The sequence below is a fragment of the Bactrocera neohumeralis genome, chromosome 3 (assembly GCF_024586455.1).
Source record: "Bactrocera neohumeralis isolate Rockhampton chromosome 3, APGP_CSIRO_Bneo_wtdbg2-racon-allhic-juicebox.fasta_v2, whole genome shotgun sequence".
Taxonomy (NCBI): Eukaryota; Metazoa; Arthropoda; class Insecta; order Diptera; family Tephritidae; genus Bactrocera; species Bactrocera neohumeralis.
In genome coordinates this window covers 1,890,666-1,915,798 of record NC_065920.1, presented here as the reverse complement: position 1 = coordinate 1,915,798, position 25,133 = coordinate 1,890,666, and the positions used below count along the sequence as shown (strand labels likewise).

The following is a 25,133-nucleotide window of genomic DNA, read 5'->3' as shown; positions in this document are numbered from 1 at the left end:
AAAAGATTTTTTCGACGACCCAATATTTATCGGGTCTATTCCTATTAAACTTCAAATAAGTTTTCAAGTGTACGCGCTGAACAGAGCAGCTAACCTATTTGGTCGCTTACAAGTCAAGTCGGCCTTATCCGCGGCGCAGTGGCAGTACAAAAGTGGCCGCGCGCAGTCGCTTGTTAATACATTACGCCATGCGGCAATTGAAAACAATAGAAGCACACACACACGCGCGCACAACGAAGCACGTCGTCACATATAATTTTGTGAAAATAAAACCGAGGAAATAAATAACTCAATGGAAAAATTTGCGAGAAAAATTAACGGCACAGAAAAAGTGAATTTCAACTACAGATTTTCACATGCAACCCAGCGAAGGTTTGTCGTGTGTTTGTGTATATGTGTGTATAAGACCTACACACACATGTGAGCGGTAAGAAAATTCGCGCAATTTTATTGTTTCTAGATAATGGAAAATGGTGGCGGGAACAGAGTTGCCTCATTTATGCCAGCATTTACAAGCTTTTGTGAGCGCGCGGTTGGCGGAGGCAGGTGCTGTCGCCGCGCACGACGCCGCTGCGGTGTGCAACTGCTTATGGTAAATCAACACCACTAATTGTGAGAATGAATGCAATGTGAAAATCGCAAAGGCACAAGATGACATGTGCAAAATAGCAACAACAAAAGAAACAAATGAAAAAGCAATGATAAAGCAAAGCAACACAATGCATGTGAACAAACGCGAATATACGCCTGTTCCAAGCGTCTTTTTGTGTCAAGCCACCATTTCTTGACGCGCTGCCTCAGCGCACCGGAAGTGCCCGGTAGCGCCGCAGCAGCCGCTGAAAGGCATTTCCGTGCGCGTTAATTTAATTTCCAATGTTAAATGGCGTTCGTGTAAATAAAGCTGTTGTTGGGAAATGTGAATTTAAACGCAAATGGCTTAACTTTTCGCCCTTTGCATATATTTTCATATATTTGGCGCGCTACTGCCTGTCGTAGATAAACCGTTACAACTAGTTAACACTTCTGAGTTAATAAATGGCAGCAGGCACTTTGCGCTCTTTTAAACGCTTGCACGCAATGACAGCGCACGTCACTCGCGAACACACTCGTGATTTCCCGTTATTAAGCAACAATGAGCCGCTTTGAACCCTCGCAAAATAGGCGGGCAACGCAAAAGTCCGGTTGGGTGTGTGGCTGGGTGCTGAAAAATCGATTAAAGCAACCGAGGCGACAAAGCCGCAAAACAAAAGCAGCAGAAAAACACACATTTCAAGCAACAACAACAACAGTTGCATTTATTTAGCGCGCAGAACAGCGGGAAAACTCAATAAAGTGTGAAATTTCCATTGGCAAATGTCATAATGAATTTAATACAACAATAATGCGCGCCTCATTACAATGCCATGCCATTACATAATTACGCTCATAAAGCACTCTTATCGCATGCAACAGCAGCAGCGAGTAGCGAATGCACAGAATATTTCCATTTAATTATAAAATATATCTGTTGCAATTTTCCTCGCTGCTCGCGCGCTCTCATGCGCATGTGTGTGTGTAAGATTAAAGTGCACTCAGCTCAGCTGGGATTATAGACTCGCACATAATTGAATTATTAATCAGCAATTCATTAAGGATTACATGACCACGCCGCAGTGGAGGGGCGAGTGGCTGTGTTTTGGCCATTGTGCGGAAGGTAGGATTTCATGACGCAACTGTATAGAATGGACTTCAGACTATTATGACAATTGTGCTGCAGGACAAACATAGAATGTTGCAAGTATAATATTATATATCCGCTTAAGCCGCCTCGGTAGTGCTTACAAATTATAGTGCGATAAGAAATGACGCTTGGCAAGGGAATATGTCAGCTGTATTACGCCAGTTCGTGCCTAAAGAATATTTGAAATGAGAGCGTAAATAGCTTAAGAGCGTCCTTTGCATATGCTATAACAGTATAAACTAGTATTGGTCATATATTTAATAGAATTTTTTTTATTTTTTGTTAGTTGGTGTGTAGGCGGTGCTTCCTGCGTTGGTCCTGTATTGAGCTAAGATATTCACCACAATAATAAATAGAGAATAGTTTTGTTTTACAATTATACAATATTAGATGATGAGCGATTTCCTATAATCAATGGAAATCGATTTTCGCTGATTTCTGGCAGCAATTTTATAAATTTTTTACTACTTTTCCCTCTGCTCCCATAAAGCGAATTCCGTCGAAAAAATAAGTTTCGAAGTTAATTTTAACACCTTTCTCTTAATAATTATCTAAAATAAAGTCTTCTTCATATCGAACTAACCCGAATTGAAAATAAAACTTTTATCAATAATAAAAGCGCCGTAAATCTTTCTATTAAGCTCGGTACAACGTTGGCTGATGTAACGTAATTGCCAAAATTTTAATTAGTTTAAGCCACAAAAACTATTTATGCGCCACTTCACTCGATACAAATGCTAGTTGATAGCTCGTCAAAACTTCATGTTCAATCAAATTATGTTTTGCAGAGTTTTTATGGCCAGATAATTAACGTCAATTACAGATTGGTTCAGAGCGACGAGCAAGCCACATATATTGGGTTATTCATTAGGTAATTTTGCTGATTTTATTGAAAATTTTTGCAGCCAACTTCACTTAACCGTTGCATCGGGTAGTCGAGAAAGTATTTTCGTATTTCTAATCAAACTTCAACTTATTTTCTTTATTTATACTAATAAATAAACAAATATATACCATTTAGGTCGAACACTTTTTGGCAGACATTATTTCATCAGTTTGCAAAATTTTCATCAGTGTAAATCGAAATTTCGAAATTTCCAGAACGGAAGCGAGCGAACCATTGTTGTGCTATACGAATTGATACAGCAATACCAACATATTCGTACAACTGATATGGGTGTTTGTAAAGAAAATGTCTTAAATTCTTCGAGTTTATGCTGTCTATTTAGTGGTATTTTGTTTTGAGCTTTTGCCCGACAATAACAAGACTTATTCTAATTGCAGTAAAAAAACGAAATTACTTAATGAACGACCCAATAATTAGAAACAACGTACAACAGATGCTGTCAACCTCGATTCCTGAGCGAAATATGCGAAAATAAATTAGATTTCAACTCAATGGATTCATTATCTGTCAGCAACGAGCGAGCGAGTTGTTGCACACTCTTTACATTTCGCATATGTGACTCGCTCGGACATGGCCACTTAATAATGCACCAACAAAAATATAAAAAAACAAATGCTTAGAAAATTATTGTTTTGACTGCCGAAGTGGCTCTTACAATGAATTGAAAATCATTAAAGTGGCCGTAAGCGTCATAACAAGAGTACAATAGTTTGGCAGAAAAACCATAAAAAATAGAAAATCGTAAAAGTTTAAAATAGTTTGCGCCGATTTCGTCGTTATTATTATTTTTCTCGCATTTGGCCAAATCAAAAAATGTAAAACAGCAGATGTGGCAAGATGCTAAAAGCCGACACACATTTGTGGCAGACGTCTGCTGCAGCCAGAGACAATAAAAACGCATTTGTGCAACGGTTTGCAAAATTTAGAACCGTTTGGCTTGCTATTCATTCTTCTGTGCAGTTTTACGCACTATTTGCTTATTAATATTTATGCATTGCACATTTGTGTATGTGTGTGTGTGCATGTATTTATTGTGTTTACGTAAATTTACTCATTAAATTCGAACACATTTGGCTGGCGGTGTGCATGTTCCCATTTAAACATCGCCATGGCTGCTCCGCTTTTGACGTCAATACATCAAAAGCCAAATAAAACAAAAACAAAAATCCATTAAACTTAAGGCAGCCGCTGAATGTGGCAGGCTCTGTGTTTGTATGCGCTAATTTTCCGCTGCCAAAAATAAATTTGCATTGCTAAAGCTATTGCTATTGCTCGCACAAGCCGACATTTTTGCATACTCATGCATTCATACAGACACCTACGTGTGTGTGTGTGTAAATGGTCGAATTGCGTGGTTGCGCCGAACGCACGCTGTGAAAAATGTGCGTGCCACGCAAGTCGCTCATTATTGCGTGCACTCATTTCAGTTTTATCGATAATTTCGATAAACATAATTATGTATGTCAAAGAAATATTTTATTTGCTTTTTCTCCTTTATACATTAGTAAGATAAATTGTTATTATGTAACACACCGACGAATCCTTGTTTAATTGTGGCATTCATTGTACGAAAGCGTGCGTTATCCAAATCTCTTTAAAGTCCTGTTAATTTCGCGGTATACAAACATGTTTAATATACTGTTGTATTGCATCTTAAATAATGACGATAAATGCTTCTCACTTGACAGCCCCTGAGTTTACTAATACAAAATACTAAATCTCTCTCTCTATGGTCTCCTCTTTGAACCACAATGTGCTTGTGATAAAGTTCATGAGTAGAAAAAGTTTTATCTGTGCAATCTCTGAAATATCGTCAAGATACCCTCGATCGAATGCCATTATTTTCCTATACAGAGCTTTGTTCTAACGGGTACCTAGTCTCCGCTAGGATGGTAAGAGTTAGCACAGTTGTCGTGGACGTCATCTAACCGAAGGCCCAAGAAACGTTCTGTTTCGACGAGGTCGGCCCAAAGGGAGAGGGGTGTTAGATGAGTGGGGCTGGTGGGGCATGCAAAGAGCGTCATTTGGAGACTCATTGCATGCAGGACATATGTTGGATATATCGGGGTCTATACTGGATAAGTAGGAGTTTAATCTGCTACAGTATCCAGACCGAAACTGCCCAAGGTTCACTCTCGTTTCGTTTCGTTTGACTCCGAGTACACCATTCACTGGAAGGGAGTCGGTGTTAATGGCTCCACTGTGAATGGCGGTCAGTCCTTGTCGGAAGTTTGTTGCATCCGAAGTCTGGTCGGCGTACTGTCTAATGTCCTCGACGTAATTGAGGAATGACTTCTTGAGGTTCCTAGGAGGCGGTTCCCCCCCAAGGAGGTGACTGCTGGGGTGATGTCTGCGAAAAAATCCCAGCAGGAACTGCCTGGAGAGGAGTTACATTCAGATTACAGATTTATCCTGAAATAGGATGTCAGATCCACCAAGAGATCAATGTCATTCCTTCACTATCTTTGAAGAAACCCAGAGAGACTTTAGAGCTTTTAAAGTCGCTTTGCTAACTGTATCTGCATACTTTTTGCCATAACAAGAAGAATTTCTTGAATCTTGCTTGGTAGACACTGCTTTTATCTGGTAGAAGGAAGTCTACTTTTATATCTAATTTTGCAGAAAAGTGATCACCAATCACTTGATTATCTAGTTAAGCCCCAACGGAGATGTTTTTGGTGCCTCTCCGCGATTTTGTGCATGCGCACTTTTCACAGATACTCGTACTTGTACTAAATATATGTACATATAAATATTCTCTTGCAGAAAAATAGCAAAAAGTGGTCGACCAAAATGTTACTTTTTTAGTTCATTATTGTTCATTATTAAAAACAAAAAAAAAATAATAAGTTGAAGGATTAGAAATACGAAAATACTTTTTCGACTACCAACATAACAAGCTGGATATAGTCATATAAAAACCCAGCTTGCCTATATTTTCATTTTGAAAAAGTCCACTTTGCCTTACACGCCGTTAGCAAATTTATTTATAGCAATATTCTCACATTCATCGCTTTCGAGTGCAATTTTCGAAGTTTCAATGTTGTCCCTCATCGCATTTAATGGCATAAGCACACACAAACATACACGTACATGCACAACTGTGCTTCATTACGCTTCATTTGGAATTGAATGTGTTGTTGTTGGCATAAATGCATTTTAGACTTTGTCTTTATTGTGAATTTCCGGTCATTTTCGCTGTTACTCGTTGACTCTTATTGTTTTTTATTGTCTTTGCTCTGTTCGCGTTTGAAAGTCGCAGTGGTAAGCAGCCGCGACTGTGTGCTGTGCTGCGGGACTATTGAAAATTCAATTTATTCGCATTCAAAGTGTTGCTGTTCTTCTTTGCAGCTAAATTTCGTTTATTCTGTGAAACGAATGGTTAGTTAAATGAAGGATTATCGGTTTGATCTACGAATTGTGTGATGTGAAGAAGCTTCATGCCGAATCTCTAGGTTGGTTACATTAAATTTGACCCAGTGTGACCTATCGTGTCATCACATATTCTAGCTTAAGGAAAATCATAAAAATATTACCTATCATATATACATATATACCTAAGTACATATCTTTAATTATAACCAAACAAGAGACCACCTCTCACCATCTCCCACCTATTTTGAAAAAGCTCCAAGTAAATGTGCATATTTTGTTAGCTTTACCTAAGGAGCTGCACTGCGGCATATTTTGAAATCCGCACAGCTAATGGAATATTCAGTAACTGTACTTTGCAATTCAATTATGTGAATTTTTAATGCACGAGCAGCTCGGCGACACTGGAGGTTGCTCGCTTCTCAAAACTCAGAAAATTCATAAATTAAATAACCGAGTTAATGTGTATATATGTACATATGTATATGCAGTACATATGTATGTTATGTACATTTTGTGTGAATTTTAGTGTGAAGATGTTTGCAGTTATTTAATTTTATGTGCGATAAAGTTACCTAACTTCCTGGCTGGCCAACGATACCCAATGATACCCAAAATAGTTTCCGCCTCTCTTGTCTCAAATGATTTATGAATTCAATTCATACATAAATCTTTTAATTTCTTGCATCCCCTCTGTCTTGCCCACTTTTTACGCCGACAGACCTGCAGCCTGCAGTTGGAGTGCGGCATATCAAATGTGCGCGCTTTCTTAAGTGGCTATAAATGTCAGCAAATCCCTTGACACTTAAACTAGCGGATTTCGAAGATATTTTCTTCCCATGCACCGTTAATTGTTCTACGAAATTTTCCGGAAAATTTTAGCGCGCGCCTACGAGCCTAAAGATCGACATATATCGGTACATACATATGTACATGCCTCATACCGGCAATCAGCTAATTTCGTCGCAAACACCTCGTTGGGCGTGTTGCATGTAGTCGCTACACATCAGAATGTCATTAGCGCCTGTCGATGCAACACTCGTTGCCAAATAGAGTGCCGCAGCTTCATTATCTTCAGTCGGTATTTTTAGATTTGAACGCAGCGCGTGCCGCAAGGCGGATGTCACCTTGAGCATCTAAAGCAGGAAATTCGTGGCTATTTTTAAAGAACTCTAAATAACTTGGCGATTGGAAAAAGTTATTTGAGGTTAGGTGTAAGCTTTTTTGGGTGCTCAATGGATATAAGTGTGTTTAATTGATTTCAAAAGAAAAATTCTTCAATAAATTGGAAAGCAACAACAAAAGTGATGAAAAGAAAGCACACAAATTATTTTTTTTTATATAAAATCGATTCTATTTTCCGATATATACAGCAAATATTCAAATATTGGTTTGTCGAAAAAGTCTTTTCGTAATTTGTCAATCACATTGTGTGGAAAGATGAGATTCCAAGCTTATTTATTAGTATAAATTGAATAAAATAAGTTGAAGTTTGATTAGAAATACGAAAATTCTTTTTCGACTACCCAATATATAAAGCAAATATTTATATATCCATCAATATGTTGATAGTTTTTGTAGCCAGGAATATCCCATCCAGTGTGCCACTTTTATTACCTTTAATGACAAAATCAGAACTTCTAGTGCCTTCATGGCCGCACGAGTTCTCAAAGTGCTCACGCGTGAAACGCTTTGCTCGCTGCAACGCCCAAGTTGTCACTTTTCATTTCGTGTTGGTTTTTTTGCAGCTTTATGCAACACCTGCCACGCGAATTCAAACGCACGCACCATTACACACACACACACACACATAAACGTGCGTGAGTTGGCGCTGTGGCGCTTGGCCCTCCATAATTTGCGCTCAGCACTTTTCACAGGCGAAATTGGGTCAGTCAAGCGGCCGGGTTGGCTGCCAATGATGCCGCAGCGGCTGCGGCTGTTGCTGCTCTAAAAATGTTGCATTGACAAGTTGCTGCTCCACTTTGTGGGCTAGAAATCTTGCTAATGCCATTCGTCACTTTTACTTTAAAGGTTGTTCCCGTATTGTTGTTTTTGTTGTTGTTGCGCTGGTTGTTGTCATTTGTCAGCGCTGTTGTAGCCCTGTAGACTTTGTTGCGTGAACGCTGAAGTGCTTTATTATTTATATTTTTATTTTAATGGCTTTGCAGTGTTTGCTTTGTGCCAAAAGGAAAATATTTTTTATTTCTCTAAAATAAACTGTCTTTGAGCCCTTCGAGTATTGTCTAGTTTTTCGGCTGGCTGGTCTTCTGTTGTCTGTGGTAATGTGAAGAGTTCACATGGGCATTGAGCAATTCGTCGTGAAGATGGCAAGGCGCGGGTGTGCAATGCAGTGATTTGTATTTTCGTTGGAAGCGCGCTTAATCTCCGAGAAAATATTATTCAAAAAACAACTGTGTGGGAAAATGAAAACATGAGACATAAATTTATTTTTTAATTCTTTTAGAAAGCAATATTTTATTGGTGTTGTTTTGTGTTTTTTTGGCTGTCATATAAACTTGGACTAATGGTTGAAGGCGGCATTCATCATTTCTAGTTTTTGGTTATTTATTTTGAAAGCTTTCAAAAGTTTTTGTGTTCCAAATATGATCACTGATATTCGTTTTCAATACTGGACAAAATTTGAACTTATACTCTGTCGAATCAATTCACGCGCTTTCTAAAGGTTAGGTCTAACTAAAATCATATGGGTTCAAGTATTTTCATATGCAACTCTTGCCCTGATTATCTTCGATGCATAGAGTTTTCAACTTGCATTTTTTAAGCAGCTGACACAGTAGTGAACTAACTTTTGTTTACGTGATCCTTTGTAAGATTCAAATAGCAAATTTTCCAATAACTGGAGGGGCATTCAAACTGCTTGGGCTGACAGTTTATGCATCAGTATGTCAGTCACGTGACCGCAATTATCAGCATCCTGCGACGATTCACTGAACTTCTCGCACACATTCGAAATTATTATGATCCAGTGTAGCTTTTTGTTGCTGTTGGCGCTTTTCCTTAAATTTTATTGTTTCCTTTTGTGACAGTAAAAATTAAAAAGAAACTCATGTGAAAATAGAAATCGCAAATAAATTGGAAGCAGCAAAACATAAACCAAAGTGAAGCCAAATTCAATAGTTTATTGCAAAAATAAGAAGAAAACAGAGAAAAAAATAGTTGTAAATAAAATAAAATAAGTTGGCGTTAGTTAGTGGCACATTGAACCTGCCAATGTCAGAATCATAAAAAAACGGCAAAAACAAAAAAGTGTATTAATAGTGAACAACACAAACGGTTGCTTTGAGAAAATGTAAACAAATCCAACGGCGCAAAGTGTAGTCAATGTCGATGTCGAGGCAACTACCTAGCGAGGCGGTGCCTGTGTTGGTGGTGTTATGAATGTGGCGCATGCGTGGCCGCGCGCTGTAAACGTTCGTTTGTAAGACTGGCATCTGTTTATGCATTTACCGACAAATGATTGGTGATTTTCCGAAATGGATTCGAAATTGCACGCTTGATTGCCGGCTGCCACCGCGAGTGCGCTGCGTCGATCCACGCGCTGAGCTGCGTTGAGTTGAGTCGCATTGCATTGTGCCAGTGAGTGTGTTGGCGGGCGCAAATCATCAAAGCCAACAGTCAACCGACAATCGACAAGCGGTTGCCGCGACAGTCGACAGCTGGCAACATCCGTCCGTTTAGCGGCAGTGCTCAGTGTAAATAAACATTTCCAGAGAAGCTGGCGAATGTCGTCGGCGGTGAATTTTCGCATTTGCACGACGGCAAGTAGTTAATGAAAAGCGTTTCGCTTCACTTGTATCGCTAATTGAAAGAAAGAAAGTGAATCGCAAATATACACGTAATCGCTCGTGGGTTTCGGCATTGCGCTTTGCACCATCATTATTTTTGCATTATTTTCGACAAGTGATCGTGTCCCAGCTGTGCCGTCGTAATGGGGGCGCATAGCTCAAAGGAAAAATTGTCGCGCTCATATTCGGAGCGCTACATTCACACACAAGTAATTGAGCGCGAACGCTTCGGCAGTTTCGGAAAGCGTGCGAAAGGTGAGTAATGAAGTGGCGTTTCGCAGTAAAAATAATTTTTTGCGCGAATGTTCATGTATACTATATATGGAATGGTGTAACGGTGCTTAAAATGCTCATAAGGATCTAAATAATTTGTACTATCAAAACTTCAAACCTTCTAAAAGCCTTTGCATTAATCGAAATGCTTCCAAAACAGTCTAAATTTGTTTGGTTTCCGCTTTAAATAGATTTTTTATGCAAAAATAATTAGACACTTTCAAGGTGTGGATGTGTTTCTATATTTATTGCTGGCTATGCAATCCCAGCTGCAAGGTATCATATATCTTTTGCAACCCATACCAAGGAAGAAACAAGAAAAACCGTTAACATAGCACCAAAGCTATAATACCCTTCACAAATATAAAATATCAGTTTCATGCCACAATTGGTAAAAATATCTCTTCAAATCAAACAGTTTACAATACAAATATTTGATTCAGATCGTTAATTTTTTATGGCAGCTATATGCAATAGATATCAATTACAATAACAGTTTCTTCAGATATTGAATTATTGGCTTAGGTAAATATATATTCCAAAATGAAGATATCTGGGGTGAAAAAAAAGTTTTCCAAATACAAGCATGATTCTCTGACCTTTGAGTTTGTATGGCAGCTATCGACTCAGCTGGTCCTGATCATTAGGTGATATATACAAATGTAGGTTGCAGCCTCTTGACGAGAAAAATAAGTGCACAAATTTTCACGTCGATACCTCAAAATTGAGAGGCTATTTCGAGTATATACATACACAACTCCGCCTCCCAAAAGTTGTTTTCATACAAAGTCTTGAATTTATAAAATCTACTAAGCATTGAGTTTTATCTGCAATTATGCCAAATATTTTTTCAAAAACAGCAAATAAACATGAAGGGCACGCTTTTCCATTGGTTTCGCTTTTGATATTTGAAACGAGAATTGCGCAGTGGAGAAGCATTTTCAACATCGTGCAACCAATTGTAATAGGAATGCAAAAACTCTTCAGCATCTGCATGATTTAATAGCCGCCAAGCGATATCACGTCACGTTACACCCGATAAACAACCGAAACTTAAGTAAGGGCACGTTTTCCGCGGTCATGCTCGTGGAAAGTATGCTCCATCGCTCACAAAGCTGCCTTCTCCGCTGCTTTACCGTGTTTATGTAGATGTAGTATAGTTTGTACATAAGTACTATATACTTATGCATAATTTTAGTTTGTAAGCCAGAGACAACTTCAATTAAATTCGTTTCCAAACTTTCTGTATTTCCTAAGTATTTCTACTGTTACCTCCAATGGCTTCCTGCTAATCTGAGGGAAATAATTTAACCTTATTTGAAGCGATTGAAAAACATCTGTTCTGAGCAGTATATTTTCAATGAAGCAAGGCAGGGAGTTCTTAAGGGTTGGAAGAAGTCACCATTTGCCCAAGTTTTCAGGATTTATAATCTTCCGCCTGAATCACATTCTTTCACATATTGTTAATCTTAGCGAAAAACACATTTTAATTGAATTGTTTTTTCATTTATTTTCTTTGCAGGAGCAGCCAAAAAGCGTGATGTACGCAACTTGAGTATATCACCGACGGATTTGGGACCGCCACCCAAAGCACAGCAGACTGCCAAAAGTACATCGACACGGCTCAAACCAACAACCATCTCTTTGACACGTAAGTTTTTTTTGTAACTAGTAAACTTATCAAAAATGTCAAAAAACTGTATTTTTATGTACATCACTCCCAACTACGATGATAGCCTCCACTCGAAGCTCAAACTAAACACACCAAAATCAACTTGAAATATATTTAACTCGTTTTATTTGAAATTTACTCTCCAAAGGCTCATCACTGCACTCGCCTCTAGCACATGCCGAAACCATTAGCTGGTCGCGCCTCAATACCCCGCCCGATCATGCGGCAGTTGTGCTCCTCCAAACGCAAGCGCGCTTTTTCAGCATCCAGCTGCTCAAGGGGAGACCACAAGCGCTCGGCCACCGCACTCACACGCGGAAACGTAGTTGGCAGCACATTATGCTCATTGATCCACTCACTCCACAAGCAGGCTTCGCCGCCAATTACGTGGGATTTTTGCGATTTATTGCCACTAAAGTTAGTCGGTTCGACATTATAGAACTTCTCCCAGTCGGCGCCAGTGTCTAGCACATACAGATACCACCCATCACTCCTAACGACATCGTGTCGCTTTTTCGTTAGTGCTGCCGCAGCGTTCTTGTAATCAAACCAAATTTGTGCGATTGTGCCACCCGGCCAATCCATATAGGAGTTTTCGATCATGGCCTGTAAAATAGTGCAAACATTTTCATTCATAAGACACTTTTTGATGTATATTTCTTTAGTTAACCTCCTGCCACACCATCTGCTTCCATCCCATTGCAGAAATGTTCGCGGAGAATCGCTCCAAATATAAATAGGGCAAGTCGCCATTGTCCAGCCCATGCGCTTTCAAGTAGGCCTGAATGTCGGCGTTTGATTCCCAGCAAGCCGAATCCACTTCATCGACGCCCAAGTGTAGGAACTTGTCGGGAAAGAGGCTCTTGATTTCACTGTAATTTATTGTAAGATTTTGACGAACAGATTATTAAAGACTTTATACTATAGAGATAGGCATTGTTTAACACAGACCTGAAAAATGTATAAAGAAAGTTAAAAGTGGATTCTTTGGTGGGGTTTAACGGCCCCAATTGCCCTTCGAATTCGCCCTCACATTTAGTTAACAGTTCGGGATGTGAAGCAGCCCATGAAGCGGTGTGCGCTGTAAAGAGATGATTGTTAAACATCTTTCTGCTGATCCTAACCTTAAATATATTAATTAACGATAAATAAATAGCACCTTTTAATAACAGTAATGTTATCAATGTAATCTTTATGAACTACTTCAATCGATTCCATTTTTCAATTTAGTTCAACTCTTTGTGCGTTCCTTAGTTCTCTTAATATACTGTTTACCCATACAATTAGCTTATATCACTCCTTTGCGCTTGTGGTAATTTCCACTTTCCTTTTTTCTGTACCTGGCGTATCGAATTCCGGCACCACCCGTATGCCTCGTGCGCGTGCAAACTCCATCACTTCCTTCACATCGGCCTTGGAATAGGTCAGTTCCGGCCGATAAGCGCCCTTTGCTGACAGCTCTGGAAAAACGCTTGAACTGTACGGGAACGCTGAGTCATCCGTCATGTGCCAGTGGAAGACGTTCAGCTTGTTGTAGGCCATCCCCTCGATGAGTTGCAATATTTTCGCTTTGCTCACAAAGTGTCTTGCCGAATCCAACATTAGGCCACGGTACTTGAAACGAGGCTGATCGTAAATTTCTGTGCTGCGCGTAAGTAGCTGTCAGTAGTGGCGCGTCGGGTTGCAAGAGGATACGGCGGTGCATGTAATTTATTTCATAACATTGTGTGGCATTAATGGTTTAAATTTGTCACTTGTTTACTCACCAGCCCATTTGGCATTGGCACCAACAGTTGCGAAAATGTCTCCAGACCACGTAGTATACCCCAAATGGAGTTGGCCCGCACTACGCCATCGCCGCGTACGTAATCTGAAGCGTGTGAAAATTCGAAAAAGTTATGCGAAAAGTAAAAAAAAGGCAGATTTTATAGAGTGGCAGTGAGATAAATTAAAAAGATAGGGCAGAACGAGTGCAAAAGATGGACGAGTTGCGATTAAGGCAACGCTCGTTCACTTAATTGTACTGTTTTGTGGCGCTTGTGGTTGAAGGACGTGCCTGCTGCCACCGTTGCTCCGCTGCCAACTCTATCCCTAACTATTTCAATTATTTATGCACTCACATGACTCATCCATGTCGAGATGTGGCAAGTCTTCGCAGGGCTGTGTCAGATTGACTCGGATTTGCTGGATGATGCCAAGTGTGGCGGTGGCAGGGGCGCGATTGTAGCCTTTCGCCGCAGCGGCAATAATGTTGGCATATCGTGTGAAGGCGCTTTGCAAGAGTGCACAGTTTTCGTTCACCGCCTTAAGTAAAAGCAAAAAGGAAATTAGAATTGTTTGACTGCAGAAGAAAGAAATTTTTATAGACACTCACGATAAATTGAAAATTCGAGCCATTCACCGCATAGTACTTGTTACTCTCCACTTGTTGGTAGGGCTTGGGCCAAATCTCACCTTCGGTTTGCATAATTAGTAATTTTTAATCATTGTGTACTCACTTTTTTACCTATTGTAGCTTTGAACTCTGGACCAAAGCTGCGGTATCCTCCATCGGCCTTCAATTTGCCGCAAAATGCGAAAAACACAATTAAATTAAGGAAACTGCGCATTTCGAGCGTATTTGCGAAAGTGCTCTGTATATTGTCAGCTCAAAAACTATACTGTCTTAATACTCGCTCAGTTGTGGTAATGTTAGAAACAATTAGACTGATAAGAGTACGGTGCTTTGTATACTTTATTAGGGAACCACACCTTAGCAAATTGACACAGCTGCGATTTTTTTTTGTATTTAATTGTAACCAGATAATTATACTTAAAAGAATTCTTAGTAGTTGTGTGCCCTGCTGGAAAAATTGAGGAGACGCTTTTATTTCTCTGGTACTTCGATTCTGAACTTGCGATAAGAGAATTTAGCTATGCGCCCACTGGTCAGTTTAGCTTTATTATATTAAATATATTTCCCTTTAAGGGAAAAATTTAAAAGAATTACCCTACAAAGGTCAGCTGATACAGTTTCTGTGATCAGAACATATTTCTCACAAGTACTTCACGTCTCAGGGATTGAGCCACACGCTTCATCGCGTTTAAAGAGAACTTTTAGAAACGACACCGCGGCAGTCGGGTCTAAGTAACCAGAACGGAGCCGGATTTTATGAATCCAGGGCTGTCAACTCGGCACAATTCTTCGAAATTAGTTCAGGAATGTTTTCTGTCGCTACAACAAGAACAGAACCTGTCTGTAAAGGTAGATTTATGTAGAGAGAAAAAAAATTCCTTTGCAAACATTTCGCTTAAAGTCTACGTATGATTTTATCTCCCTTTAAGTTCCTCTACGCGTTCATTTTCAACTTTAAATTTCGCCTTACTTCGGCTTATTTGAGATCACTAAAATATGGCGAAATGAATAGCTGACCATTGTCGTCGCTTTGTGAGTGGAAATACAATAAATTTCGCGATGTCTTCATCTCCAGCCTCTATTCCTATCCCATCCCCCACAGCCACTAGCAATAACATTTGGTTTTTTTCAAACTAAATTGAGTCAATTGGATCCCTCTCAGCAACTTCGAAGTGCAAAGTGCAGGTTTTCATTGTTATCATTAGTCCACTGCCCCATAGTCGTTACTCTTAACTTTTGCACCGAAGTAAGATCGTTTTATTAAGCCAAAGCTTGCTCGGAGCAAATTTTAGTTTTACATAATTCGCCTTCGGGAATCCGTTATGAATGCAATTGTTTGGCTTTTCATTTCCAAATTTTTTGCTTTACTTTGCACTGACTTCCTTGTCTCCAGCGGCTGATTTGCATTCACAGGTCAGTACGATTTTGCCCGAAAGAATAATAGAAATTTACAAAGAAAGTTGATTGTGTTCATTCAAATCATTGAAATGCAGCGTAATACAATTGTCCCGATTGGAATCTCCACTCAGTTGAAATGCTTGCAAAATGTGCGATATGTGCCGTATATGTACAATGGCATACTGACAGCATTTTACAGTTTTACATATGTACAACAAATATGTTTTCTTTTTCACTTAATTCTTCTCGTTTTCTTTCTTTTTCATTATTTTATTGAATAATTTTATACCCTAAGGCTGTATTGAAGCAAGAACTTTCGCTAGCGGTTCTTATATGAAACAAAGTTTTTGGAATGGAATCCCTTGGACCATGATCTTTTTCGCACATTATTGTCGTCTTAATCCACTTTTCGTCTCCTTTTACCATTCGCTTGAGAAATGGTTCGATTTCATTTCGTTTCAATAATTCGGTCCATTAAATTTTTCACAGACAATTCCTTTTTTAAATGGTTCAAAGCCGATTAATGATGAATGTTACGTTCCTTAGCGATGTCATGGCTGCTTATGTGATGGTACCGGTCAATCTTTTCCATAATTTCATCAACTTTTTCATCGATAGGTCGACCAGAGCGAGGCGCATTTTTCACATCGAAATTTCCAGAACGGAAGCGAGCGAACCATTGTTGTGCCACACGAACTGATACTGCATGGTCTCCGCAAAGTTCACATATTTCATGGCTGGCTGCATGGCATTCTTCCCTTTTTTATACAAAAATTCGAAAATATAGCGAATTTCTTAATTATTTTCACTCATTGCAGAACAGCTGTAACTTTTTTCCAACTTCCACGAATTTATTTTTTTTGTTATGTATATGAAGCTCACCTTTCCATCAATTTATGGTATGACACAATGTGATTGGTAGCACTGGAGACACACGACTGCAACATCTATTTACAAAATACGAAAAGATTTTTTCGACTACCCAATATATGTAGATATAGTCTTCAGCATCTTCTGCTTACTTTAGATATATATTTCCAAAAATATTCGGTTCCATCTGAATTCAGCGCTTTCTTACTTTTTCGTCTACACCCATACATATGCATTCAAATTGAATGGGTATGCGGTTAGTTTTATTCTTCTTCTTTTTGTGCTATTTTTATTTTGGTTTGTTTTTTTTTTTGTTTTATTTTTGTAAGCTTAATTGAATGTGCAATTTCGCGATGCGCCGCTTATGGGCGTACAAATATATACTCGTACATACACACATATTTCCTACCAGTGAGGCAATTTCGTGTGCGGAGTTATTTCAATTACGACTACAACTAACTGGTGCCATTAAGGCTGGTTGAGAATTAATTCTAACTATTCACTGTGCTCTCCTAATTAGAAGTGTTTACGATTGGAGTATACATATCGTCACCTAAAATGCAAATTAACGTAACATCACTTTTCATAAGTTTACTAGCGAAGGAAAAACGATAAAATAGAAACCACTCAAATATATATTCAAAATTTCAGTTTTGGTTACAAAATGGTTATATATTGCATATCATACACTCATTTTGAGAGAAAATTTGAGTTTTAGTTATAAAATGGTTATATATTGGTTATAATATCTGACAGCGATTTTCAATTTTTTTTATGATACGTTGTTTTGCATTTTAGGTAACGACATGCATATTCCAATCGTAAACACTTCTAATTAGGATCTTTAGTTTTTTATAGGTATAGGTAATTAAAAATAGAAAAATTTCAATTTCAACTTAAACTAAATCTCAAATAGTAACTGATACTTTCTAAGCCCTTTATTATTTGGTGGAATGTGGAATCATCACTGATGCTCTGAATCTAAGACCTTGAAGAAACGTGTGTTGGACGTTGGCATGTAACTAGTTACTGAGCAGACACCAGCAAATTTGCTTGCACTTGGCACGCTCACAGCCTTTTTTATTTTTCCTGTTTTCTGTGTTTTTTCCACGCTTCGTTAGCGAATCTCAGCAAGCGTTTCGGCCAAATTGATTTTTCATAAAAATCTGTGCAGCGCACAAACAACAGGCGAAATGCAAAAACGCAATCGACATCAGCGGCGCTTAAAAGCCTTCCACCATGACGCGCGAACAGTTTGCAACCCACACGCTGAGCCGGTTAAGCGTTCAGATATCTTGATTTGAAAATCTTAGCGCCATCTCTTGAACAGCGGTATCGCTTACAGCGCGCTATCTCAATACCTTAATTGCACTCAACACTTTGATTTGTTTGTGAGTTTATTGAAAGTCACACCACGCAATTGTCGCCCCGCTCAAATTGCCGCGCTGCGTCCATTCGGCGGACGGACACTTCATTAGCAAGACGTGACTTTCAGTCGGCCTACACGAACATTTTGTTTACCGCACTTGAAATCGCAGTCGCTATTGTTGTTGTTGTCATTGCGTTTGCGGCTATAATTATTTGTATTGGTATAGAGATGTCCATATATGTTGACGTGTAAGCGCTGAGTTGATGCTGCGTTTTGTTGTCGTTTCTGCACAATTCTTTTGCCTGCGCAACAAGAGCAACAAAGAACTTATTTGCTGCGAAGATTTGTTAACAAAATAAACAGAGAAATCCGCTGACGCTTAAACCGATTGTGGCCCACACACAAAAATCAGCATGAAATGCACTGGAAAAATAAATATTGGGTAGTCGAAAAAGTCTTTTCGTATTTTGTCAATAGATGTCGTGACAGTAGTATATCTCCAGTGCTACTAATCACATTACCAAAAAAAATTATATTCGGGAAAGCTGAAAAAAAGTGAACAGCTGTTCAAAGTTTTTTAAAAATACGAAAAGACTTTTTCGACTACCCAATATATCAAAAGCAATACAGTAATCTTCAATAACTAATGCGTTTTTACAATTATTTCGTTGAATATAGCGAAGATGATTGTTATTTTCCCAATAAAAAACAAGAAAAGCGTTAACTTGAGTTACACCGAAGCCAGAATAGCCTTCACAGGTCCCTTTTTTATGATATAAAAGAGTATAAAAAGATGTCTCTCTGGAGTTTATAAGCATGATATTTGCCAGAGTGGTCCGATATCAGTCGTTCCGACAAATAAGCAGCGTCTTGCTGAGAAAAAAATGTGTACAAAATTTCTGATATATCAAAAACGAAGGGACTAGTGCGCATATATACAGACGGACGTGACTAAATCAACTCAGCTCGTCATATATTTTTATAGGGTCTCCTCTGCGCGTTACAAACTTCGTAGGAAACTCAATATACCCTGTTCAGGGTATAAAAATATATCCCTTGAATAATCAATCATTGCTTGCCAAGACTTTGCCTATTCAAATAATACATTCATTCGATTATATAATACAAGGCCTATAAATAGCAAAATATCTTTTCAGAACTTTTTAGACAAGTAAATTATGTATTTTAATCTCAACGGTAATGCAGCTGCGCCTTCGTGTGCTCATATTACACCAAAGCTGTGTTAGATTCGTCGTGTTTTTCTTCCGTGTATCACTGAACAAGTTTTGGCCACGCTTCTAATCCGGCTCATTGGCTCTCAGTCGGCTTAAGCCTTTGTAATGGAAAACAAATTATATTGCTATAGGTGTGGGCTTAACACTTGCATGACCACAATACATGAAAAAGATCCAAATTTTATAGTTTGCTGACTGTTACTTCTAGACATAATTACATAAACAGCATATTATATATGAACGTAGTCGTGAAAGGGTTAAATTCGTATAACAAACTCATGAACGCTCCCATTTGTTTCCATCAGGTTGATTGCTGTGCGATTACAATACATACAAACGCATATATGTATGTATTTCATAATTAGGTAAGAACTTAAGTGCTCGAATGCTTGTTTAACATTAATGAGCGCATTATGCGCAAATTAATCAATCATAATGAATTATGTACGCCTTTTTTGGGGCTAAGAAATTGTAGTTGCCTCAAGTGAAAACGAGAACTGGCACACATGCGCATTTATACATACACATTTAGACTATACATACGTATGTACATATGTATGTACATATGTGTTTACTATTTTCAAACCACCAAGTACGGTAATTTACCTCAGGGTAGTTATTTCATTGCGCACCCATATTATCTGATTAAGTAGCACATCTAGATTTGTCGACTGCCACAGTTGCATAGCCACCAAAACAAATTTCACTAGCTCAGCGGTTTCTCTTGTTTTCTCCATAATTTCATAGTTTTTATTTACGCACATATGTTATTGGCGTACATACAAATAAACGTATCACGCACTAACTGCAAAAGCGTCACAAATCAAAAATTTCGAAATAAATTTTTGTTTAGTATATCAATTCGTAATTCACTTTTCTGGCTACTGAAGTAATTTCATTGTCATCACTATCATACTTAACTGTTAAATCACTGTTAGATTTGCTTCTTTGTCAATTGCGTTCTTGCCTGCTGAACATTTGCCGTTTTTCGAGTTATGACTCTTTTGTATAAAGTAATTTATATGTACGACGCTAATAACTTTATACTAAAGCTCTTGAGGTGTGCCATTATTTGGGTAAATAAACGTGCTTAACTAATTCTTAGACACTTGCGAAAGTGTTGCACAAACAAGGGAAGTCATAAATCATAGCAAGTCCACTTGGTGGCAAATCGCAAGCTCTTACGACTCAGTATCGCCTTTTAAGCACACACAATCGAGTGGGTTCAGCTAATTACGCCGTTAAATATTGTGCTGATGGTTCGCCTGAAAAGGAAGTTTGAAAGCTGATTTTTGAATTCCATGACCTTCCTTGTAAACTGAGCGACTTTGATAAATCGAAAGGGTTCTTTGCTTTTGAGAATAAAAATACGTTTGCTCTCAAAGATTTATCTGTTTTTAGTCATGAAAGACACGAAAGATGAATTTAAATGCAAATTTTTTCATGATTAATGAACTTCAAAACTTTCGTTATGCCAAAAAACTAAAATTTTGGATGGAGGAAGTTCCACAAATGGAATAAGAAATTTATCTAATATGTTTATGATTTTCTTAGTATATTCTTACAGATATACATATGTATGTATGTACATATGCATATATTTTTGAACTTTGTCATAGTCTTAAATATTTTTTTATGAATATGAATGTATATAAATATACATACATACATATATTTATTTATATGTTCATATGTAAGTGCATTTTTTTCTTAGAACAAAGGCGAAAACACAATCTTTTCTTTAATTTGCATTCATTAGCCAGCTTTTTGCGATTTTTTATTGCTCCGATGAGGTCATTTGATACCTTCATTTTGCGCGTTTGCGTTAATATCTTTGTTTTTACTTGTCCACCTATCACGACAGTGACAATGCCAAACAAATTCCTGACTTAATATATGGTCATGAAATTTACAAAAGTTTTATAAATAAACAAATGACTTAAACAAGAAATTAGTAATTTTCATATTCACATAAATACATTCATACAGATAGATAGCAATGCAAATGTATACAGTTATCTTAAAATAATTTGTTCCATTGCTAAAAACTCGAAATTTTTCGAAATATTTTTTTCCCTCTACTGCAAGGAGTAATGCACAAATAAAACTGAAATTTTCCTCGTTGAGTTCGGTTTTGATGCAAAATCGCAAGCCGTATATTTAATTATTTTATATATGTATACTCAGTATTTTACATTTTATGCCCTGTGGGCAAAAAATAGTTAGATTTTTTAATTTAAATTTTGCGCGAAATCCCATTCGTTAGACGATCAATATCAACTGATGTTCAAGACGTCAATGAAGTAAAGGTATTGGTGCTCCGATCGCCGATTAACAGTCAGAGATCCTAATGGCATCGTTGGAATATCGGAAGAACCAGTGAAAACCAATTTGAAAGATCATATGGGACTAAGAATGTGAGAGCTCGATTGGTTCGCGTTAACGTCGGTGAAATTATGCTTTCCCAATACCAAGATGTATGAAACGTATTATTATGGGCGATGAGTATAGGAACTTTGCGTACTACCCAGAAATAGACGATCAGTCGGCCGAATATCGTGGCAAAGGTGAGCCGAAGCCGAAAAAACTACGCCAAAGCAGGTCAAAAATCAGGTTTATGTGGACATAACCTCTTCGATTATCGAGGTGTGGGGCGCACCTAACTTCTTCCGACCCCCTAAAGTGTCAATAAGGATTATTATGGAGTATTATGCGTCGTTTGCGCGAAACTATTCGTAAAAAAAGGTCGGAATTGTCAATTCTTGGTTTTTGCACCACGATAATGTAACGTCGCGTACTGCAATGATTCTTCGTGATTTGTTCGCTAAATTTTCAACCAACCGTATTCGCCTGATTTAGCTTCGTGTGACTTCTGGCTATTCAGCAAACTCAAACGACCGCTTTGGGAAACCGTTTTGAGTCAATTGAAGACATTAAACGTGAACCGCTACGCGCAGTGAAGGCTATTCCGGAAATTGACTTTAACAACTGTTTCAAGGATTGGAAAAAACGTTGGCTCAAGTGTGTTGTGACCAAGGGGGATTACTTTGAAGGGGACGACAAAGATTCTGAAGAATTTTAAAATTATGAACAAAGTCTTATCAGTTTTTGCTTAAAGTAGTATAAAAAATTTCTTACAATTAACTTCATCAGCAGAACTGTTTGTTAGAAATTGATCTCTCTGCTCAGGTATTTTGCTTATAAAAAAGAAAATGTCGAAAGAATCCCATCACCCGTATTCTATGGAATATTCAAAGATGCTAATTAGCTGCATTGCTGTGTATTGTAGCTGAACAAAAAACCTGATCCAACAATCAGCAACGATCTGAGCGCACATAGCGTGCTGGAAAAAATAAACACATTACGAAAAATGCTCTTAAACTGCCACACATGCTCTCTTTGCTACTCTTTACCTTGAATTGGAGACAAAATTATCGTGAGTTTGTCTTAACACTTCTTCGCTTGCATTTTTTTGTGTCCGCTCTTGCATGCATTCTCCCTTCAGTTGTCTTTTACTCTGCTCTCTTCTTTCAACTTCATATTCAACGCAGTTCATTCATAATTATCGGTGTCTACTTTGTGCCCTTTGTTCTTAATGTTTTAAGCAATCGTTGCTTGTGTTTTTGTTTTGGTCTGCAATCAGGTGTTAATCGTGTGCTGCCGCTAAGTGTTGCATGTTGCACCGATTCGGCAGTGCATTGGGTTGCTTTTAATGCTCGTTGCATTTGAGTCGCACAAAACTTAAATATTTTAGTATTTATAAATATATGTTTATTTTCAAATATTCTAGATTCCACATTGGAAATCCAAATCGAGCGTTAGAACAATAACGGGTTTGGCAATAAAAATAACCAATTGTGTCGATCTGTTTGCATTTATGGCCTTACAGCGCTCCATTTGCGGCAACATTGTGCTGGAGGCCCGTAGCAAACACACATACATACAGACATATGAGTATGTGCGCACTTGGGCACGATGTGACTTCCACACGCTTCATCATTTCTTTATTGCACTGTAAAACTGAGGAAATAAGAAGAAAGGTAGTAAAAACTCGATTGCTTTCTCAGGTTGGACTTGCTCGTACACTCACTTCTTGGGCTTTATGCCGACTTCATGGCAGTTAATTGCCCAATTGACCCAACATTTTTACTTCGCGGTGATTAGCCGGTCAAGCCGCTGCGCCAGAACGCACCAATAAAAAATTTAAATGCGTTAGAAAGTAAAGGCGAGCGAGAAATTTAGAATTAACTACTCTCATGCATATACATAATATATATTTACATACTCATATATGTATATAAGTACAACTTTCCTTTTCTATCACTGTTATGGCAGAAATACAACACTGTAGAGTAAAAGTTTTGAAATGCGTTCAAAAACAGGTGTTTCGGCAACTGAAGTTTCGATGTGAAATTGAAAAAAATTCATCTTCGTTTAAATCAAAAACAAAAAAACGACAAAAAAAATAAACTTCACCTGCAACTCTTGCCAAAATAACTCTAAAAATTCTTTGTTTACTAGCTAAGTATTCGGACCACGAAGCAAATCGTAAATTTCTAGTGCGGCATTCTCGGGTTTCTGTTTTGATTTCGTTTTACCCTTTTGCCAACTAAAGTTTTATAAGAAGTATTCAAAAGCATAACTATAAACATACATTCATATGTACATATGTATGTGATGACGAAAGCGTTAGAGGCGTCGTGCAGCGGTCCGCAGCTCAATGAGAACTCGGTGAAAATAATCATTACAGCGGGCGACAGGAGCACAAAGAGCTCCTCAAATCTGCTGCATTGGCTGAGGCGAAGCGTGCGACGGGGACTGTTTGTGCGAAAACCCAAAAGTAAATAATTATTTGTATCTGTAAATGTGTATTAGCACGAACACGTGGTTTCGTGCGTAAGGTGACAAACAACTATGCCGCTACGAATAGCAACAACATGCAACAAAAGTGTGATTTGTGTTTAGGTTTTGTAAACATGTGTCTGCATTGAGTGTTGCTAGATTTTATCAACATGTTGACGCAACATGCACACTGCCTAAATGTATGCAACGTTTGTGTGCAAGTCGGTCTACTATTTTGTGTTCCATGAGATTCGACGATTTTCTAGTGTGTTTCTAAATTAAGAATTTTAAATAAAAAAAATAGTAAAAAAAATATTAAAATTTTCGGAATATAAACCTCTTAGACAACGAACAAGCCATTTTGTGTAAATTAATATTTATTTGAATTATTTTTTTTCTCATTTCAGAAAAACGGTATCCTTCACAAAGTGTTTCTGCCACACCTTCGACCACATCTACGGCAGTCAGCACGCCCACGGGAAGTGGTGGTGGAAATTTAAAAGTGAAAACTCCGCAAACAGTGAAAAAAATTGTTAAAGGTAAGAACACTTTGGTTACTCAGTATGAAAATTGCGAAATAGTTTAGTAAAATAAGGAATTTAAATATTAATTAAAAATTAAAAAAAATTTAGAATTAAAAATAATAATAATTTAAAATTAAAAAAAAATATTTTAAAATTAAAAAAAAATAATTTAAAAATTAAAAACAAATAACTTAATATTAAAAAAATTAATTTAAAATTAAAGAAAATTGAATTTTAAATAATTTTTTTTAATTAAATTTTGAATTATTTTTTTAATTAAAAAAAAAAGTAAATTTAAAATTAAAAACATTTAATTTAAAATTAAAAAAAATCAAATTCTAAATAAATTTGAAATTAATTAATTATTTAAAATTTACCTTTTTTTGTTATTTTAAATATTTTTTTTTTAATTTTAAAATTTTTGTTTTTTAATTTTAATTTTTTTTTTTAATTTAAACGTCCATATAAATTTGTTAACGAAATAATTGGCGAAAAACTCCCAAAAATGTTAATTGCTTGAAGCAAGCTGCTTGTGCAATCGAAATCAAATCGAATTGCCATTTTCCATGCAAACTTATTAAGGGAAAATTCATTCCTTTGGGCTAGTATTGTGCCTGTGTGCTTCATAAAGACACGCGTAATCGGCTTGCTAGGGACGGGCAGCGTTAATTTGACAAATGTTTTGACACATGTCAATTAATTGAGCAAAAGCGTGTATAAGTCGTATAAAATGAAAGGAAAATACGAAAC

The 25,133-nt window shown here is 37.6% G+C and overlaps 2 protein-coding genes across 2 annotated transcripts in view; one reads left to right on the top strand and one right to left on the bottom strand.

Annotated features, from left to right (window-relative positions):
- The window catches only part of LOC126753873 (mucin-17), a 128,304-nt gene that overhangs the window by 60,534 nt on the left and 42,637 nt on the right, over positions 1-25,133 (top strand). The window contains exons 4-5 of the mRNA XM_050465611.1: positions 11,601-11,729; positions 24,267-24,398. Of these exons, the coding sequence (XP_050321568.1) occupies positions 11,601-11,729; positions 24,267-24,398 (261 nt within the window). The remainder of the gene's footprint in view (positions 1-11,600; positions 11,730-24,266; positions 24,399-25,133) is intronic.
- On the bottom strand, positions 11,860-14,609 carry LOC126753874 (beta-hexosaminidase subunit beta-like). The gene is made up of 8 exons (XM_050465612.1): positions 14,257-14,609; positions 14,125-14,204; positions 13,871-14,054; positions 13,517-13,620; positions 13,091-13,409; positions 12,702-12,831; positions 12,421-12,622; positions 11,860-12,356 (listed from the first exon to the last, which is right to left on the bottom strand). The coding sequence occupies exons 1-8, from the start codon at positions 14,357-14,359 to the stop codon at positions 11,919-11,921; spliced, it is 1,560 nt and encodes a 519-aa protein (XP_050321569.1). The 5' UTR covers positions 14,360-14,609; the 3' UTR covers positions 11,860-11,918.

What these genes read in the sequence shown, in the direction of transcription:
- LOC126753874 (XM_050465612.1), bottom strand. Translation starts at nt 14,359, where the DNA reads ATGCGCAGTTTCCTTAATTTAATTGTGTTTTTCGCATTTTGCGGCAAA. An exon ending in TTTCTTTATACATTTTTCAG is followed by an intron (nt 12,623 to 12,701) that starts GTCTGTGTTAAA and finishes AATAAATTACAG; the next exon opens with TGAAATCAAGAGCCTCTTTC. An exon ending in AGCAGATGGTGTGGCAGGAG is followed by an intron (nt 12,357 to 12,420) that starts GTTAACTAAAGA and finishes ACTATTTTACAG; the next exon opens with GCCATGATCGAAAACTCCTA.